The sequence below is a fragment of the Emydura macquarii genome, unplaced genomic scaffold (assembly GCF_026122565.2).
Source record: "Emydura macquarii macquarii isolate MOO-44397 ecotype Brisbane River unplaced genomic scaffold, CSIRO-AGI_Emac_v2 contig_2503, whole genome shotgun sequence".
NCBI lineage: Eukaryota > Metazoa > Chordata > Testudines > Chelidae > Emydura > Emydura macquarii.
Window position 1 is genome coordinate 409,893 of NW_027132640.1, and position 19,740 is coordinate 429,632.

A 19,740-nucleotide genomic window follows, 5' to 3' on the forward strand; every position below is an offset into this window, starting at 1 on the left:
GTTTCTATATGAGCTGCAATACTTACCTCATCTGACTCATCAGATAACGTCCGTAGCAAAATGGGAAAGAGGCTGTCTGTATGCCGGAACATCTGAAATCAGAAAGACAGCCTCAGTGACACAGAGCCTGGAATATTCCCTGCCACCCTCCCCTCCGTGCACCAGGAGCCATCCTCACCAGTGCAATAGGCTAGTGCAGCTTGGCAGGCATTTTTAATTTTTACTTAGAAAATTCCCCTCCCTCCCAGCCAGCTAGCTCTCTGAAATGGGTAACGGAACAGATGGCTTCGCTGAAAGTATCAGTAGCAAACTTAATAGGCACATAAGTACAATTCCAGAAGGACACATGGTTGCTTGTCTGCTGAGCTGATTACATCCCTATGTAATTAGAAGGCAGATTTCTACTGTGGGACACAGTGCCACTTTGCGACCCTTCGAGAGAGAAAAGGCCAGAAAAGACTTACAATGGAAGGGTTTCTTACTTAAACCGGGGGTAGTTTTGGGGTGAATTTTTCTATGAGGAGCTGCTGCCACTACTGCATCGCTTCAGATGCCACCTCCTGTCAGATTAGGCACATGGTCAACGAGACCTGAGGAGAATGATGGCAGCTGCTCCCACAAGGGAATGTATGACATGTCCCACAAGGATGGTTTGGGGAGTGGTTACACAGTACCCACAGAAGGAAAAGGGATTGGCTTCCCCTCCACATTCTCTGGGAACGCCTCACAATCTAGAAAGGCCAAGCCCCTTCCCTCCTCCAGAGGGTTCTTGAAAGCCTTGCCAAGAGCCGACATGCTCCAGCCACCCATGGCTCAGACCTCAGATGTGTTTTAGCTGCAGGCCAAGCCATTCAGGAGAGAGACATCAGGTGATTTGCACACCCACCACGACAAAAGCTTAACTTCATCCACAGTCCATGTAACAAGCACTCAGCTTAGCTACAGCGAGCCAGGAATGACTGATCAAAATGGGCCTCCTAGATGCTTCTCCAAACCTACTGGCATTTAGCTTTTCTTCCCACCCCTCTAACCTGAAGGGTCCCTGGGGCCCAGGAGGGTGCCCAGCAGGCTGGCCTGGCTGCAAAGTCCGAGCCAATGTCCAACAAGAGTCAAAGGGCTGTCAGCCCTGACGGAAGAGCCCCAGATACACGCCCAGCTTTAAGGTAGGAGCCAGCCCATGTCTACCCCAGGGACGCCAGGCAGGAGAGAGTTTTCAGGGGGATCTCACTACCGGTCCAGTCCCCACAAGAGATCTACAGGGGTTATTTTGGGAGGTCTGAGCAGCCATCTCCTCTCAGTGAAGGTGGTGGAAAGGGACACTGGGGGCCTGAAGAGCTAGGGAGGGTGTGACAACTGGCAGCAGAACAGGAAACTTCTGAGCTAACCCAAAGCTCAGCGTTTGGTTCAGAAACAAGCCAAAGGCTCGGTTTGGTTTTTAACCTCCCACCCCATGAAGTGCTGTTTGCCCACCCATGCTACTAAGTTCCCTAATGTCAGAAGGGCTCATTTTGATGAAGGCCGGGGTACGGATGATTTTCGGCAGCTAGATCTGCCTTCCAACACAGTGCAGCCCTGGTGGGCTATCCACACTTTTAGAAGAGGCCTTCCTGCTCTGACTGATGTTAAGTCTCGAGTTACACAGTGTTGAGAACGAAGACTATCTACAGACAAGTATGCAGCCCTCGTCCTGGACAGCTCTGCCAGCTACAACACCCCACTGACTCCAGTCATGGGGCTCATCCCAGTCTGCCAATGCACCTCAAGGCTGAATTGCAGCATCCCCATTCTTCTAGCTATGCTTCCACATTCCTGCAGCAGCTCCTTGCTACTGCAGCCAGGGGCTCCGCCATCCTGCTCTGCCAATGCACCTCACCCCTGCTTGCAGTGCTCCATAGAGTGCCAGTCCCAGGCCACTCCTGATCACAGAGCGCCACTGATGTACTGAGCCAGGACTGGTTTCATGACACAGACACAAGTGTTCAGTGACAATGAGGCTCGGACTAACCAGCTCCAGCCCAGTTCTGCAGAGACAAGAGGCTATTGCACCAATGGTTTGGCAAGCCACAGACTTACCTTCCGGGGAGTCTTGATGTACAAGTGATAGAGCCATTTCAAGACTGCGATTCTGGTCATCATCCCAATGGCTGTGTCGTGAAGGTGGCAGTCCAACACCTGCACTATTCCATCGAGGTTAAGGGTCACTGGGATCCGGTCCGTGCTGCACAGAGAACCAAAAACAAAGATGGTATTCCATACGTGTGGACATGTGTCCCCGCACTGCCATCCCAGCCCCCTCAATTCCAGGCATCCAGGCCTACTCCATGGCACTGGCAGGTGATCCCGGCTGCCTACACTTGCTGTCTCTCAGAGCTACACAAGAGCCAAGGAGCAATTTCACACAGTCCAGAGCACTGCTGAGTTAGTGGATGTGTGTATGGGTGGGGGGAGGGAATGGAACAAGCAGAGCCTGTGTAAAACATGGGTTATACCATTGAAATCAGCCGGCCAGAGTAACTTTAGTATTGGGTTTATCGTCTCGCTCCTCAGATTCCTCTAGCTGAAGGGCCCCTCTTCCCTAGGGCTCTTCTGTGCAGTATTCGCACCTCCGCTGCCTTGAAATTGTGTCTTTCTACCCTGGGCACGAAGTAAAAACCTGAGCAGTGCGATTCCACAGGCCAGAAGAGCACAGACTTGCCCAGCCCCTCAACAAGCTGCCCTTCCTAGTTCCTGTGATCCTGGGGATACAGTGTGCCTGAAATCCTAGCCCCTCCGTTAGCCCTGTCCCTCACTAGGAAAGCCTGAGCTGGCGGCACTGCAGCCGGACGAGTTATGTGCTCACTGTGGAGCTAAGAGACATGGGTTCCAGTCTCAGGTCTGTCTTATTTGGAAGCAAGACCAGTCGCAAAAGGGCCACCTGAATGAGTAAGAGCACTTGACCTCCATTAACCTTCCTGCCACAACTCCCAACAAGAGGTCCAGCTGGCGTCCTGTGTGGTAGTGGGGTCTGCAATGGGGACACCTGCCCACTAGAGAGAGTGGACAGAGCTCCAGCTCTTTTCCCAAAAGCCACCAGTGATCAGTCAGAGACACAATGGTTTTCGGTCACTACCAACCTGGGCTGAATTCACAACTCAAGTTTACCAAAACTATTTCCATCATCACCATGGACCACCCCAGCACAACCACCTCTGCCCAAAGGGGCTAACTGAACAGCTGGGACATGACGACTCCAAAGAACTTACATTGTAATGTGGGTAGAAGACTCCTAAATAATGGCATTTGTCAGATAAACCTTATCATCCTTTGGATGTAATGACTCTCCAGTTTCCAAAAAGGACCCTAAAGTCTACCTGGAGCCCTAGGAGTTCCCAGAATCTGTATTCTCCTCCCGCCACAGTCCACAGGCCCCTTCTCCCCCAGCAGTAAAGCTTTCACAGCATTCTCTCAAAGAGTTCCATGTGGGCAATCTCGCCTCTAGCTATTCCTCTTGGGACTGGCTGGATCTCAGGGGCGAGGCAGAGGTAATAACTGGGACCCAATTTTACATTCAAGGCAAGAGGGCTGAAATCAGATGCCCAAAAGAAGACGCTTTGAAGATCCAGAAAGGGTGATGCGCTCTTGCCTCCAGGACATACAAAGTATTTCTAAGTGACTGAATTATTCACGTGTGCGCTGAACTCATGGGGACTAGCTTTCTAATTTGGTTGAAGTTTCTCTGCAGCTTATTTCATGTGAATTCCTAAAGGGCAAATTTCTCTGTATAACTTTCAAGTAGAATTGCTGTTTAATAGGGTTTGATTTTCCCCTGCCCATGCAGTGTAAGGGTGAGCCCGGGAGATCCTGGCCCTCTAATAGCTACATGAATGGTCTGATCTACAACATGTAACAGATGTTTGTGCCTTTTCATTTAATTTCAGGTTTCTGATAGAGATTAGTGTGGACGTCAGAGGCAACAGCCAAGGCCAGCTGATCCTGCAGTTACAGCCCTCACCAGGGAGAAGTCATGCGAGCATAAAAGGGGCAGACCCCAAAAAGCTTCATGTTAGGTTCCGAATACAGTCTCAGCTGCTGTATTTAAGCATGCACATTAGGTTTAGAACCTAAACTTTACAAATCCAAGTTCCAAAGCTTTGGCTACAGCACATGCCAGCCTGTTAAATTGCTACAACAGGGTTGGGTAATTGATCATGGTAAGGCAGAAGCTCTTCACGTGAAGTTTTTCATAGTCTATCCCAGCAGACTGACAAAGTGAGCCTATAAACAAGACTGGCCCCTTTGCGAAGGCTGGTAAAAATGAAAGATTGTTTCTCAGCCCAGGAAAAGCCTGCCATTCCAAAGGCAAAGCTCACCTGGAGGTATGAAATCATCTCTAATGTGGGCAGCAGCCTCCACATGCAGCCAAGTAGACTTAGCTTCTGCAGAGGCTAAGCCAGGCCTCACTGTTAGCCATCCATATCCCACCTTCATTGCTCTCGGTCTTAGGTCTGCATCCTCAGGGACGGAGCAGTGCTGGTGCATGGTTTGGATGGCCAGTCACCACATCCTTTGATTTAGCAACATGCTGCTGCTGCAGCTGTAACAGGCTCTGCAGCATGGCCACACATTTCTCTTCTCTTCCTTAAGCGACAGCAAGCCTGAAACAGGAGCTTTGTCACAGTAGCAATGGCATCGCTTCTACAGAACCCTCCACTTGTGTGACGCAGGCACTCAGCACCGAGATCTGGGTCAGGTCAGGTGATGGATACGATGGCTTTCATCTAGCCCATCATCCTGGATTTCGATCTGCAGCTCTGAGCCTGATAATGTGCTGGCATACCTTAGTACAGTGTCCACAGAGAGAATGTCCATTTTCTCTTGTGAATTGAGCACTGGCAAGATGTGCCAGGCCTGAGACAGAAGAGGAGTGGTGCAAATATCCTCAGGGCAGGTTTGTCCTCAATGCCCTGCCAGCAAGCTCTGCCCTGACCGAGAAGGGCGTCATTAGCAAGGTGGGAGCAGCTCGCACTCTCTGCTGACCTGGACAGAGTTGGAGCCAGTAACTAAGAGGAGAGTGGCCTTGTCTCTCTCATTAGCCTTCTAGTCTGCCCGTGCTTTCTTGGCTATCGTAGTTTACTGCAATTTCTAACATCTGAGCATAGGAATATACCCCTTGTTCTAACCAGAAAAGGGGATATTAGTATTACAGTAATAACTAACAGCACCAAGATCAGGGCCTCTTTGTTCTGGGCAACGTACATACACATAGTGAGATATCCTGCCCAAAGAGTTTACAGTCCCCCTAGACAAGGCAAAGACTGGGAAGTGCAGAAGCACAAAGCTCAAGAGTCACACAGCCAAGTACAGAACCAAGACTTCCAGACCAATCCCAATACAGCTACCACACTGCATCAGTGCAGGACCTTGTACACATGGTATGAAGTGGGCATGCCCATCCATTCCAGGAACACCTTCCTTAGTAGCTGGAAAGACGCTGTTCTCCGAGCAGTTCATGTGGCCCACTGAACTATGTACATAGGGCCTTGATGACTGAGCAACATGTTGGAAGAACACGGCTGCAGAAAACCAAAGCTTCTCCTCCTCCTGGTTTTTATTTTTTAAAGCCACAGTGCACCAGGCTGGGGGGTTAGTTCCTGCCGCCGCAGCTTGCTGGCAGTTTTAGCGCATCTGCTGCTAACAGAAAAAAATGTACCACTAGCAAGGGATTTCACACTAGGGAGCAGATGTGCTGGGAAGTGCCCTTCACTTCCCAGGGATGCGCTAACTGCTCCATCACCATCTGAAAAGAGGATGGAAATACGCCTGTTGCCATGACCTAGAGGCCCAGCTATCTAACACTAGAAGGATGGTTCCTAGATAGCATGACAGGTGCATAGGACAGTGGTTCTCAACCAGGGGTACACAGGGGTTTTCTGGGGGTACATCAACTCATCTAGACCTGTGTTTCTCAACCTTGGGGTCCCAATCCCCGGGGGGGGGGTCCCAATCGCAGGATCGGCATTAGGGGGTGGCAAGCAGGACAACTGCCTGGGGCCCCACGCCACAGGGGACCCCATGAACCTAAGTTATGTGCCCCGAAGACAGTTCCAAGCAAGTTGTGCTCATCATCTCAGCCCCTTATTCAGAAAGAACCTGCCTCACAAAGTATGCTCACCAGCTCCACCATGCCACTGGGCGCAGGACTGGCCCCATTGTCTTGCTTTTAGACTGGATGCTCTTTGGGGCACGAACGCCAACATCTGCTGCCCATAGTTCAGCACCTGTGCCCTGACAGTGCTATACAACAGAAGTGGGATTTTATACTTGGGTCAACAGAGCTGCCATAACAAACAGCAAGTGCCTTCATGCCCAAAGGGCAGTGAGTGATGTTTTGGCTGCCACATGACAATGCTCCACTCTCCCCCAGGCAGAGCAGCACACAGTAAATGAAACATCTGGATGGACTGGAGAAGGCGGCAATCCGATCCCCTGAGAGAAACACTGTATATGATTTGTAAGAGACGGAGCACTGGGGGGTCATTCGTAGCCCAAACCTAGCCAGTCTGCAGAGCTGTGACTAGGCGCAACTTCTCAGGGCTCTCCCCCTGCCAGGTCAGCAGAGGAATGGTAATGAGCTTGTGCTGCAGGGATGGGGTGGGAAGCAGCACCACCCCACTGCTACCAGTAGGCTTCATTGCCGTCAAATTAACTGGGGCATGCTCTGGTCATTGCAATGCACGCCCTTCCTGCCCAATGCTAACTGGCCCATTATGAAGTTTTGGCTAAGCCAATCTGAATGGGTTAACAACACAACTGACTGATGCCAAGCTAGCTGGAAAGGAGGCCAGGTCTCAGAGAACAGTCAGATCTTGAATTCAGCTGTCCTGTTTCAGGCTATTTTACTTGTACTGATTTCCAGCCATTTTGGTCATAGACGTGGGATGGACAACTGGGTCTTCACTTAGCACTTGAGCCTGTCGGAAGGAACTCACAGGATTATGTTCCAGCAGCCAGACCTCAACCTCTCCTTCATGTTCTGGGCTCAGTTGACCACCTTTGGAGCCAGTTATGTTGTTATGTAATGGCAAGATTCCACAGTTTCTTTGAAATGTGGCTCTAGTTCTGTTAAATCAAGCCTGATTTCCACCAAGACTGAAGGTAGGGTCTCAGTCTATTAGCACAATCTACTAAACCCTTCCCAAATGTCCTTCAACATGCCAGTAGATTGTGTGTCTTAGTAGCTTCTAAGGTTGTATAAGACATGTTCTGTTGCCAGAGTCCTCCTGGTGCTCAATGCAACTTTCTGCATGCTTATGGTAGCTGGACATAGAGATGGTCCTCCTGAGATTCCACCCAGGCCCAGGATCCTTTTTTCATAGAATCATAGAAGATTAGAGTTGGAAGGGACCTCAGGAGGTATTTAGTCCAACCCCCTGCTCAAAGCAGGACTAACCTCAGTTAAATCATCTCAACCAGGGTTTTGTCAAGCCTCAGCTTAAAGACCTCTTAAGATGGAGATTCCACCACCTCCCTAGGTAACCCATTCCAGTGCTTCACCACCCTCCTAGTGAAAAACTTTTTTCTTATATCTAACCTAGACCTCCCCCACTGCAACTTGAAACCATTGTTCCTTGTTCTGCCACCTGCCACCACTGAGAACAGCCTAACTCCATCCTTTCAGATAATGAAAGGCTGCTATCAAATCCCGCCTCATTTGCCTCTTTTGCAGAGTAAACAAGCCTAGTTCCCTCAGCCTCTCCTCATAAGTCTTGTGCTCCAGCCCCCTAATCATTTTTGTTGCCCTGCACTGGACTCTCTCCAACTTGTCCACATCTTTTGTAGTGGAGGGCCCAATAATGAGGCTGTGATTGTTGTGGAAGAGATTGGAACATCCACAATGTGCTGTAGGATGGTATCACTTTCTGTCGCAACAAGTTAACACACCCAACACCCACAAGTCAAATGTGCAGACCTCATTTTTTCTGCATTCTTGGATGGCGTCTTTAGCAACTTGGACACAATATTGTGCAGTTTCTCCGACACAGAACCAGGGGTGTGAAGTAGGAACACTTTCCCCCCCGTCTGTTGCTTGTAGCCAATGGAGGGTTGTTTCTCATATTCTGCTCACCATATTCAATTAATGCCGACACTGTTTTTTCAGTTGCTTCTTTGATTTTGCCTCCTTGTTTGCAGCCTCTAGTAGGGGACCTGCAAGTTTAATTTCTAGAGAAGTATAGCCAGGGCAAAGTGCTTACCTGCTCATTTCAAGATATTCTAAGTGTGACATCATAAATGGCAGCTGCAACGTCCTGAACAAGTTGCAGTCTTTGCTCTTCAGTTGTTCTGAGGAAAGCAATCACAATTCTCTCTCCCCAGCCCCATGTGGGTCTTTGGTATATACACACAGTTCGGAGCTCATCGGCTAACTTGCCACCCTGATGACCCCCCCAAAGGGGTAGAAGGAAACCTTTCTAACCTGCTTCCTCCCCACCATTGCCCACTTCTAAAAAGTTACGGCTTTCAGCAGCTGTAGCTGGGCGTTGTGGAAGCCAAGGTCAGACCGTAAAGCATGGGACTGCTACAAACACCAATATCAAGTCAGGAGTCTATGTTTTGTTCCTCTCCCTTTGTCTCCCGGGGGAGAGGCACCTACACCCAGCAGCAGGCAGCAAGAGCTGTGCCTCATTACGGTCAGCAGAGCTTCACTTTCCTGTTTAAAGCCAAGTGGCTCCTGACTTCAGGAGTAGTAAAACCTCATAATTCACCTCCCAATACTCCTTGCCACAGCAGCACTGAAAGGGCCTTCCACTAAAACTGGAAAGACACAGCCCGAGAAGGGCTTAAGGAAATAGCTGGCATGGATTCAGTCCATCTCAAGCCATTCTGAAAGCAGTTTTTCTAAGAGCAGCCTTCAAAGCAGCCTGGCCACTATCTGCTCCTCCCAGATGGCTGATGAGTCTCTGCCATTGCAGCTCCTGGTATTCCCAGTACAAGCACCTTGCAAGCATCAGTGCTCTCGTGGGTGCAGGCTGGGTTAGCCAGCACAGGCAATACCGAGTCTCTCAAAATTCTCCTGCAATGGGTCTCCTCAGCCCCTTGCCTCAGCTGGAACTGCGTGCAATAGACAGGAACACGCACTGCAGTATTTAAGCTCTATTCAATAGTGTACGGAGCTTCCTAGGTTTCCTTTGCTTTGTCTTGCAATGGAGCTTTTTCATTTCAATGCCTCTTTCCTTCTCTTATATCACCTTTTCCCCTTCTTTTCTTCCCCTGAGTACTTCATGTTTTTCACTCTTCCTTTTCTGTACACAGCTCACAACCTTCCAGTCCCTTTTTCCTCCCCACCCATTCAGTTTCTAACCCCACCTCCATGGCTCTCTAGCAGCTTTAGACAAGACCCATCTGCCCCTGGAGGGAGTTCACCCCAGTCCCGGGGAAAGGGTTGGGAATTTATTTTTTTATCTTCCTTCCACAAAGGCCATAGACAGTGAATACTAGGGCCAGCGGAAGTGGGATGTATGGAGCGGTTCTCTCTCTGTCGGAGTCTGGGTTCACAGATTCCTTCTCCCTGTGTATCAGACAGGAGGGACCAGAGAGCGCAGGGTGGGTGTCAAGGATTGGAGGCAGATTTCAGCCCTGCACCAGCTCGAGTGCCAGGCTGAGTGAGCAGGTGCACCGGGCAGCATGGACTGGTGCTGCCTCAAATGCGGCTAGCTACAATGCTGCCCTGCATTCTGCTGGGCGAAAGTCACGGCTCGAAACCAGAGCTGGCATGAAGAGTGAGCAGAGCCCAGCTCTGTGCTTCCTGGCAGGCCACATTGGTTCTGTCGCTCAGTCCGAGTGAGGGACAGGACAAGATCCAGGTTGGTAGACAGCCCAGTCTGCATACACCTGTGCTGGGTGCTGCAGTGCAAATCACTCCCTTCAGCAACCCGTGCAGTCAAGTTGAGACTCCCTGCAAAGTGGCTGCGGGCGGCTTTATCCACTAGGAGGCCTAGTGACCCTGAGCTGCACAGCAGACGGATGGCGAAGCACTGGAAGTGAGGGCCGTGTTGGATGAATAGAGGAGATCTGCCGCTGTAGCGACTGGTGCTCTGTGACTGGCCAGGACTGATCCCTCCTGTATGAGCCTGTGGTTACCTGAGTTACTGGTGTACAAACATCTGCAGCCACCTGTAACTTGCATCCCTGGACGTTTCCTGCTCTGGGGCAGAGCTGAGCTCATGCGGGATGGGGAAGCTGGTCTAATGACCGTCAAACCCAACACTAATACCTGCCCGGTGTCACCTCTCTAAAAAGGGTGAGGATAACTCCAAAACAAGCCTCCCTGCAAACCCAGTTCTCTGATCTCCACTCAGCTGAGACACATCCACCTCCCCCATTACTCCAGTTCCTGTCTCCATCTCTCTGAAGCAACCTTAACCCCAAGGGCAGATGTTACCTGCTTGGCACAGAAGGCTATTTATTGTCTGTATTATCGTATTGCCTAGGAGCTGCCGGTGCGGACCGGGGCCCCAATGGGCTAGGTGCTGTACACACACCATAGTAGATGGTCCCTGCCAAAGAGCTAGACACCCCCAGAGTGGAGGAAGGGGCAGAACAGAGAGTTCAATGTTTCATGGACAGAGTCTAACGTCACCAAAAATGGGAGTTACTGGGCCTGCCATTACAGGCTAAAAAACCAAAACCAGCCTGACTAGCACTGCAACCAGAAGGTGGCAGCAGCAGCAGTGCACAGAGCTCAAGATGCCAGAAAAGAAACTGCCTGAGGGAAGCCACTGTATTAGGGTTATAACAACGATTACCTCTGAGTTGGCTTTGCCTCATGGCCTCAGTTTCCCCAGCTGGTCATTAAATGCCAGGAAGTGGCCTCCTCACCCTTTGTAAATATGTCCTTCCTTGATTTTTTTGTGCATCTATAGCACACAGCGCACTCCAGCTTCAGGTTGTTGAAAATATCTAGCATGGGAAATCCAAGTAGATCTGCCTCTGCAATCTTGGCTTCCCTTTTAACCTCAAGAAGTGGGATTTTACATAGAAATTGCCATTGCAGATCAGCCCGTCAATTCTGGGATGGTATTCTCCAGAAGTAATACCTGATGCTCCCAAGGAAGGCAAAGAAGTCATGCACCTTGGCAGATGTGCACTGGGGGATGGGACACACTCCAGGACCAGCCCACTGGTGAGTAAGAGCTAATTTACACTTCAAAGTGTTCACTGAAATGTCAAAACTGCCCAGCACTTGTACATAAATGGACCTGAAGCCATCAGCCTTTTGGAAATGCTGCAGGATCTCCCCGCAGCAACATAGGCTACTGAGCACATCACAGCTGTCCTCCACTCTCTATCTTCCATGGGAAGCCAGTGAAGAGTGACATTCAAGGTTTCAATCCGTCTTCAAGGTGCTCAGTGCCCTGGGTATCTAAGAGAACGTCTAAAGTTCCAGGATGAAGAATGGTCAACATCTGCGTTCCCCTGGCACAATAGCACTTCCTATCATAAGGGTAAAGCTCGTCTGCACAGGAGGGAGACCCAGGAACAGACTCTCCCAGGAACTCAGAGCCATCAGAAATCTCCCCACCACTTACTGCATGCCTGGACAGTGCACAGTCAGACTTGAAGGTCAGAAAGGACCACTGTCATCTAGTTCTAGTCTGACCTCCTGCACAACACAGGCCACAGAATCTCACCCATCCACTCCTGCAATAGACCCCTAGCCTATGACTGAGTTACTGAAGTCCTCAAATCATTGTTTAAGACTTCAAGGTACAGAGAATCCACCAGCAAGTGACCCATGCCCCATGCTGCAGAGGAAGGCTCAGATACCATGAGGATGAAGATGGGACAAGAACCTAGGTAGAACAGAATAGTACTTTAAGACGACATCCCGCTACACTATCCTAGAAGTCAGGAATGGGGGAGAATAGTTAGATCATCCCATCCATCTGCCTAAGCTGATCTGCACCCTTCCCAAGGCACTTCAGTACCAGGGGCTAAAGTTGTAGATCCATCAGCACCAATGTGTCACTTAGCCAACTTGCGTGACTGGATGGCTGGCTGTATGGAAGGAACTTTTCCTCTCACAGCCATCAGCTTGTATCCAACCCAGACCAATCCAACACTTAACATCCAGCAGCTGACTCAGTCAGTTTCATAGTGGACAAAGATCTGCAGTGGAAGAGCAGCCACAACACTGACTCTCCCTTTGGAGAAGCACCCAGGACATTCATCTCTCCCGAGCATGGCTGGGGTGCAATGGCAGGGTGTGGGGAAACATGCTCCAACACCACCCATGCTGTACTTGCCCTGTGGGCAGAGGATTGTCATTGTCAGCGTCACAACACACTTCACCCACACTAGAGATTTAAAAAAATCTCCTGAGAACTCGGCTTTGCAGCTTGTCAGGTATCACTGGATGCTCTACTTGAGTGGGCTTGGAAGTGACAACAAGACATTAAATGGATTCTATTTAATATCTTAAGTGTAAAGTCCACTGATTTTACTGATCACAGACTCTATCCACTGACTAGGCCACTAAACTGTGTTCCTTTTATACTAATCCGCAAGCTGACCCTGAATTTAACTTCACTGTGCTTCTTTTCCCATCCTGCCCACCCCCTTTGTCGACTCAGGTTGTCAACTCCGCAGAGCAGGGACCGTCTTTTACCACATTTGTGCAGCACCTGGCACAAGGGGGTTCCGACACTGGTCGGGGTCTTCGGGTCCTGCTGTGATGCCAACAGTGAAAATACTTTTATCATTAACTTTGGGCATCTTACAGCCCATGGCTAGTCAGTTTCTGGTCTGTCTGATACAGCGGGGAGAAGATCTGGCCCTACTCTGCATACACTGACACATACTTCACTTTAAGCAGGTGACAAGTCCCCAGTGACTTCTATAGGACCGTTGCTGTGCTTAAAGTGAAGCACGTGTAAGTGTCTACAGAATCAGGGCCTGGGACCATGAAGGCCCAACCACTGGTTGGGGAGGGGGGGGAGAGTTCAGAGGTAGGTAAACACATGACACTGCTTTGAACAGAGGCGATGGGGTTGCAGTTTGATTGTGCGACTAACTTCTGCAATAGTGTATAAATGCCTGAGCAACAGCGACACTCTGTGGTGAGCTGCGGGTATTGCAACCTACTGTTCAGGTTTTATCCGGCGCCTTCCCTTAAGCTGTGCATCGCCAAGGTGGGCCAGCATGGAGCTAGCTGACTGCTAATGCATCCAAATGGGCCCCCATGGAGAGTTTCTGTAACTTCACCTCAGCTGGGCAGAGCATCAAAACATCCATCAGCGATTCCCACTCACTCGCTACGTTTCTAGAACAGCGCCATTGCTGGGGGACCTCCTGGATGGAGCTAAGCTAACTAGACTCGCAACAGGCCCAGGGTCTCCTTTGCTTCCCTACTCCCACGCAGGGAGGCAGGGCCCCGGTTGAACTTACTTCGTCCTCACTCCTCCTCTCCCTCCTCCGGGAGATCTCCCCAAATTGGGCCTGCAGACTCCCCTTTCGGGAGTCAGAGTCTCATGCTGGGTGGGCAGGAAAGGCTGGGCCAGGTGGGATCGTGGTTCTGCTCTGGGCGTGTGTGAAGTGCCGATTCCTTCACCCCCTGCAGAGAGCTCCTGCCTCACAAGTGCCCCCCCACCCCCCGACCCATCCTTGGACACACCAGGTTCCCAGACAGCAAAGGGCCTTGTTTTGCTGGCCCCAGAGGAGGAGTTTGGGGCCTGTCAGAGCAAAGGAGCGGGTGTGGGCTAGAGCCAGGACCTGCACAGACAAGCCATGCAGAGCTCTCTCTGACAGCACAGCTCTGTGGGTCCTGCCCACCCCCACAGCTCTGCCAATGGCCCTCAATGCCCTGCACCCTGGTCCCTGCAAAGCCTCTCCGCACCCCAGCATGAAGGGAAAGGAGGTCTCTGACCTGCGCCCCACCTACGCCATTGCAAGCAATGACCATTATTTTACCTGGTTACATTGAAGACGCTGGCGCTGCTGAGGTTGGACTCACTGGAGACATCCAGACAGCCTAGATGAAGATCAAAAGGACACTGGTTAGCATGAACGCAGGGGCCCCTTCAATGGGGCAGGCTGAGACAGTGATACTCTCATCCCCCGGGCTGGAGAACAGCACAGTATCATGTAGATCTGTGCAATGCGGACAGCCACTCAGTCCTTCAGGAGAGCTCCCCTCCCAGGGCCACACCTCGCGGCAGTGGGCACCTTACATTGTGCGTGAGTCTATTTTAAACAGGCGCTCTCTTGTGGTCCCAGGGCCATCTACTGGAGGAAGGGGGCCATGAGGATATTTTGACTAGGACAAGCCCGAGTTATCGCTCTCCAAGTCCACCTAGCATTTAGAAGTTACTCCCCTACCTCAGCCCACCCTACGTCTTCCTATAGCCCTTGCAGAATCTGAGCCCAGTCAGCATGACCAAGGCGTGCAAGCGTGCTTCCTAACATCACAGGCACAAATTCCAACCTTGCCCACAATGAAGCCCATGGAACTGAACCAGATTGATCTGTGCCCCGCCCACTCTGGAAGGGTCATTTCATCAACCAGTGACTGACTGGTGCATCTGAGAATGGACATAATGGGTTTCAGTCCAATTAGTAATGGGGCAAGGTATCACATCACAAAACCCTGCACCCCATCTGGCACTGACTAGCCCCTCCATAGACAGGCAAGGGCAAGCCTGAATGCCATGGAGACTGACTTTCTCAGACCCAGAAATGGTCCCACCTGGATCAAGGAACAGGCGTGATGGGAAAGCTCATACTGTAGCTGGTCTGGGGTGAACAAGTCCTCAGGCTGCAGGACTGTGAATGCAGCATGTATCACTGGAAACTGTGTTGGGTTTTATACCATTCAATAATTGTTGGAAAAAGGAGAAATATTTTCCTCCTTACACCCCTTCTGGATTTAGAGTCCAGACCCCCTCCTAAACGCACCTAGCTGCTGTCTGGAGTCTATCCCCAGTAATACAATTCCTTAAGCTACAAGACACTAGTTAAATCATGAAATCCAGATTCAAGGCCTTGTCTACACTAGCAGTTATGCCAGCAAAACTTTTGTCACTCAGGAGTGTGGAAAAAAACAAACCCTGAGCAACAAAGTTTGCCGGCATGAGAGCTCGTGTGCACAGCGCTATGTCAGCAGGAGACGCTCTCCCGCCAACAAAGCTACCGCTGCTCATTTAGGTGGTTTTATTATGTTGGTGGGAGAGTTCTCTCCGGTCAACATAATATGGCTACACAAGCGCTCTTACAGCAGCACAGCTATACCCATACAGCTGTACCACTATAAGTTTTAAGTGTAGACTAGCCCCAAGTCTAGAGCCTTCCCCACCCTGGCCAGACCTGACAGGAGAGCCAGGGGGAGGTCGTAGTTGGACCTTATCTTTGTAAAGGAGTGTGTAAGGGGGCTCAATCTCTGAGACCCGCCATGCTGACATAATACCTACTAGGAACGTGACCTTCCAGGACAGGTGCGTGAAGGCCCATTGAGCCTGGAGAGGACAAGGTTTAGATCCCATTGGGGAACCGGGTCCCACAGTGGTGGGAAGAGCCTTTACAGGTCTCTGAAGAATCTGGTTTTCATCTCATGAAAATATCCGTTCTGCCCTGTACAGGACGACAAAAAGCCGATATTGCCGCTAGGTGAATGCCAAGCCTTCAGGTTTTAGATGGAGCAAATAGTCCAAGATCAACTGGATAGGTGGTGATTTAATTGGAGAGACATCGTGATGAGCTGCCTAGCAGGTGAAGCACTTCCACTTGGCTAGGTACAACACTCTGGTGGAAGGTTTTTTACTTTCCAACAGAACCTTCTGGGGCTGAGCCGAGCAGGATTGCTCTTCCCGGCGTGGATGCTCCATAGCTAAGCCATCAGGTGCAGGGAGGCTACAGTGGAGCAGACGACCATGATCCTGGGAGAAAAGGTGCAGCCACGATGGGCGCGTCCAAGGGAGGGCCCCTGAGAGCTCAAGTAGCATCCTGAACCAATGCGGACAGCCACCAGGTTGACCCGTACCCTGTCTTTCGATTGTTATGAGGACCTTGTGGATCAGTGACAACGATGGGAAGGCACACATGAAACTGCCTGACCACAGCAGGAGAAAGGCCACCTCCAGGTGGAGTGACCACTCGTGGTGAGAACAAAAGGATCTGCTGAGGCAATCCGCTAATGTGTTCTTGACCCTGGGAAGGTGCACCGCTTTGAATGATGGGACTCACACAGAAGTTCCAAGATGCAATGCCTCCCAACAAAGGGCTGAAAAATCTGCCCCCCGCCCCACCAGTCTGTAGATATAGTACATAGAGGCTGTGTTATCTGTGAGTACTTGACCAACCTTGGAGAGCTGAGGTAGGAATACCTCACAGGCTAGTCGACTTCTGACATTGCTGTAGAATGCTAGTTCATCCCTGGTCTAGAGCCCTTTGGTCTTGAGTGTATTGAAGTGGGCTCACCACCCTAGCTCAAAGGCATCTGAAACCAATGACAGCGTGGGTTGCGGGGCCACGAAAGGCACTCCTGACAGCACGTGATGTGGTTCCGTTCACCATGATAGAGTGGTAAGTATCTGTGGAGGGACTGAGAGGATCATGTCCAGAATCTGTCTGGATGGGTAATACACAGTCACCAGCCACATTTGCAGAGGTCTGAAGTGCAGTCTGACATATCGGACTATGTAAGTACAGGCTGCTATGCAACCCAGTAGGCTGAGGCATACCCTCACCATAGTGAGAGGTCGGGCCAATAGTCAGACTATGAGGTCTGACATTGCCAGGAGCCTGGCCTTCACAGTAAGAATGCTCTGGCTCATGTAGCGTCTAGGTCTACCCCGATGAATTTTATCCTCTGGACAGATGGCCGGGACAATCTTGATACTGCATTGGACTTGCATCCTTGACCAGCCCCTGATGAGCCAGTTGTCCAGGTAAGGGAAGACCTGTATGGCGTCTGAAATGGGCCACCGCAGCCGCCATGCACTTGGTAAACACGCATGCTGCGGTTGATAGGCCAAAGAGGAGCACAGTGAACTGATGGTGCTGCTTGCCCACCATGAATCATAGGAACCTTCTGTGGCCCAGGAAGATGGAAACAGGCATCTTTTAAGTCAAGGACAACGTACCAGTTGCCTGGATCCAAAGAGGGGATGACAGCAGCTAGAGAACATATGGAACTTCAACTTCTTATCTGTTGAGGTCTTGGAGGCCCAGGATAGGTCTCAAGCCTCTTTTCACCTTTGGAATCAGAAAGTAGCATGAATAGAAGCCTCTCCCCCTCTGTTCTTGAGGAACCTCTTCGACTGCATCCACTTGCAAGAGAGCCTACAGCTCCTGGACGAGGAGTTGCTCGTGAGAGGGGTGGGAAGGAGGGAACAAAATGAACTGAAGAGTATATCCGGCAGCTACTATGTTTAATACCCAGTGGTCCAATGCTATAGTAGCCCAGGCCGAGAGGAAGGGAGTAAGGTGGCCTTGGCATTGTTTGTAAACCCTATTCTTTCTTTTGTAGGGCTCCATTTGAGGTTGCCCTCCAAACCTCTGCGGCTGTTGAGGTCTGAAATGCCTCCTGGTGGAGGACAGGGTGTACAGGCCTAGAAAGCACAGTGTAGCCCTTGAGTTCTTCAGCCCACACAGCCTGGAGTATGTTTGGTCAGCAAACAGGGCTGTGTCATCAAAGAGAAGGTCCTGAATGAATCGCTGGATTTCCAGTGAAAGACCAGACAACTGGAGCCAGGACACTCTTCTCATTGATATCGCTGAAGCCATAGTCCTGGCCGCAGAACTGGCTGCATCTGATGCTGCTTGAAGGGAGGCCCTAGCCACTGTCCTCCCTTCCTGCAGGATCACCTCGACCTCTTGTCTGGAGGCTTGTGGCAGGGAGTCGGAGAACTTGTCCAATCACTACCAGATATTAAAATGGTATCTTCCCAATAGCGCTTGTTGGTTGAATACAATTGGTTGTTGCAACTGCAGACTGTTGTTGAATAAACCTTGCGCACAAACAAATCAAGTTCTGGAACTCATCTGGCCTTGCCTGTCCCTTTCATTGGCAGCCATGACCACCAACGATCCCAGGGAGGGATGGGTGTAGAGGTATTCAAACCCTTTGGTGGGCAGACATGTAATACTTCCTTTAGACATGGGGGGCAGGGAGGCAGGGGTCTGCCATAGTGCTCTGGCCAACTTCACTACTCCCTCGTGCACCGGGAGAGCCACCCTGGATGGAGCTGCTGTTGCCAGGACACCTGACAGTTCATCCACGGGCTCCTTGAGTTCCTCCACCTTGAGACCCAGATTAGTTGCCAAGTGCTTAAGCAGATCTTGGTGGGCTCTGGAGTCATCTAATGGGGCAGTGGTGGAGGGTCCTGCTACTGCCTAATGGGCAGAGAGGAAAAGGAGGCCGGTAACTGTGGAGGTAACTCTTCCCTGGTCAGAGTAGCCCCTGCCAGGCTGTCTGTGAGTGTCCTTTCTTGGTCAGACTCCACATTCAAGTCTGGTGCCGTGTCCAGGGCTACCTAGGACTGTGGCACCAAGGCTCCTGCGAGTGAACGAGCTTGTGGAACCGTCATCTGGGGGAATCCCAACGACTTCCAAAACTACCACAGTCCAGGCCACTGTCCTTGAGGCCATACCCCTATTGGTGGCATCATGGGGAAACCGGCCACCTGGTTTGAAAACTGTCCTCTCAGAAGGGTCACTTCCTTTCCGTCGGAATCCAAGGAACCACACCAGGCAACATTGGGGGTGCTGACGCTGATTGCCCCTCTGCGCTGTACTGGGCACATCAGTGCTCTGGTACCAGGGTGCCTGAGTTCCAGGTGTCCCGTGACTGTGTTTCGCCCTTTGGCTTCCTATAAGGACTTGGTGAGCAGGGGCAGGACTTTGGAGATCCATGCTGGAAGTCCATGGATCAGTGCTGAGGCTCCAGGGATTGGTGGTGAGCTTCCAGAGACCAAAGATTGGAGCCTGACCTCTCATGGTGCGGCTCCGGGGACTGGTGTTGTACGTCCAGTGACTCCTGGCACCTTGGAGGTGGCGCCTTGGAGATGGGAATCACTGTGGAGGTCTTAGTGCAGGTTTCCCCTTTGATGAGCCCCGCCGAGAGGGTAGCCAGCTCTTGATGCGGAGGCCTCCCTTCCCTGGGCATTGGCAGCACCAGGATAGCCATGGGGTCCTTCATCACCTGAAACATCTCAGGCATAGTGGGCACTGTCAGGTGCCAAGGGCCCTTGCCACTCCCTGGAGTCAGCGTGGGTCCGGGCCCGGTCTTGATACCCATATGGGCGGTGGCCCCCTCAGGACCTGCAGGGATGAGTGGCCTGACGCAGGTCTCACTTGAACCCCTGTGCCCTTCTTAACTGCCTTTGGTGCCAGCGAGCGCCCCGTTCAGTGGGGGCCTTCTTTGACCTTTTCTGCAGCACCGGAGATGTTGATCAGTACCAGAAAGATGATGGCACAGAAGGGAGAAGGGGGATGTGCCTGGCACTGAGTCCGACCTCACTTCCAACACCGGTCTGAGCACCGACTCCATTAGGAAGGCTTTAAGTCTGATATCCCAATCCTTCTTAGTCCAAGGTCGGAAACGTTTACAGATTTTACACTTCTCCAACATGTGAGCTTCCCCTAAACACTTAAAGCAGCTCTGGTGCAGGTCGCTCAGTGGCACAGGCTTCTTTCATGAAGCTCAGGGTTTAAAACCCGGGGACAGGGGCATGCTCAATCCCTGGGTCAAAAACAAACTAAAAACAACTA

At 51.1% G+C, this 19,740-nt stretch overlaps 1 protein-coding gene across 2 annotated transcripts in view; it reads right to left on the reverse strand.

Annotated features, from left to right (window-relative positions):
- Window positions 1-19,740, reverse strand: part of VAC14 (VAC14 component of PIKFYVE complex) — a 190,671-nt gene that overhangs the window by 138,206 nt on the left and 32,725 nt on the right. For both annotated transcript variants that reach the window (XM_067563484.1, XM_067563483.1), the window contains exons 10-12: window positions 13,945-14,005; window positions 2,074-2,218; window positions 27-92 (exon numbers count right to left, since the gene is read on the reverse strand). In XM_067563484.1, the coding sequence (XP_067419585.1) occupies window positions 27-92; window positions 2,074-2,218; window positions 13,945-14,005 (272 nt within the window). The remainder of the gene's footprint in view (window positions 1-26; window positions 93-2,073; window positions 2,219-13,944; window positions 14,006-19,740) is intronic.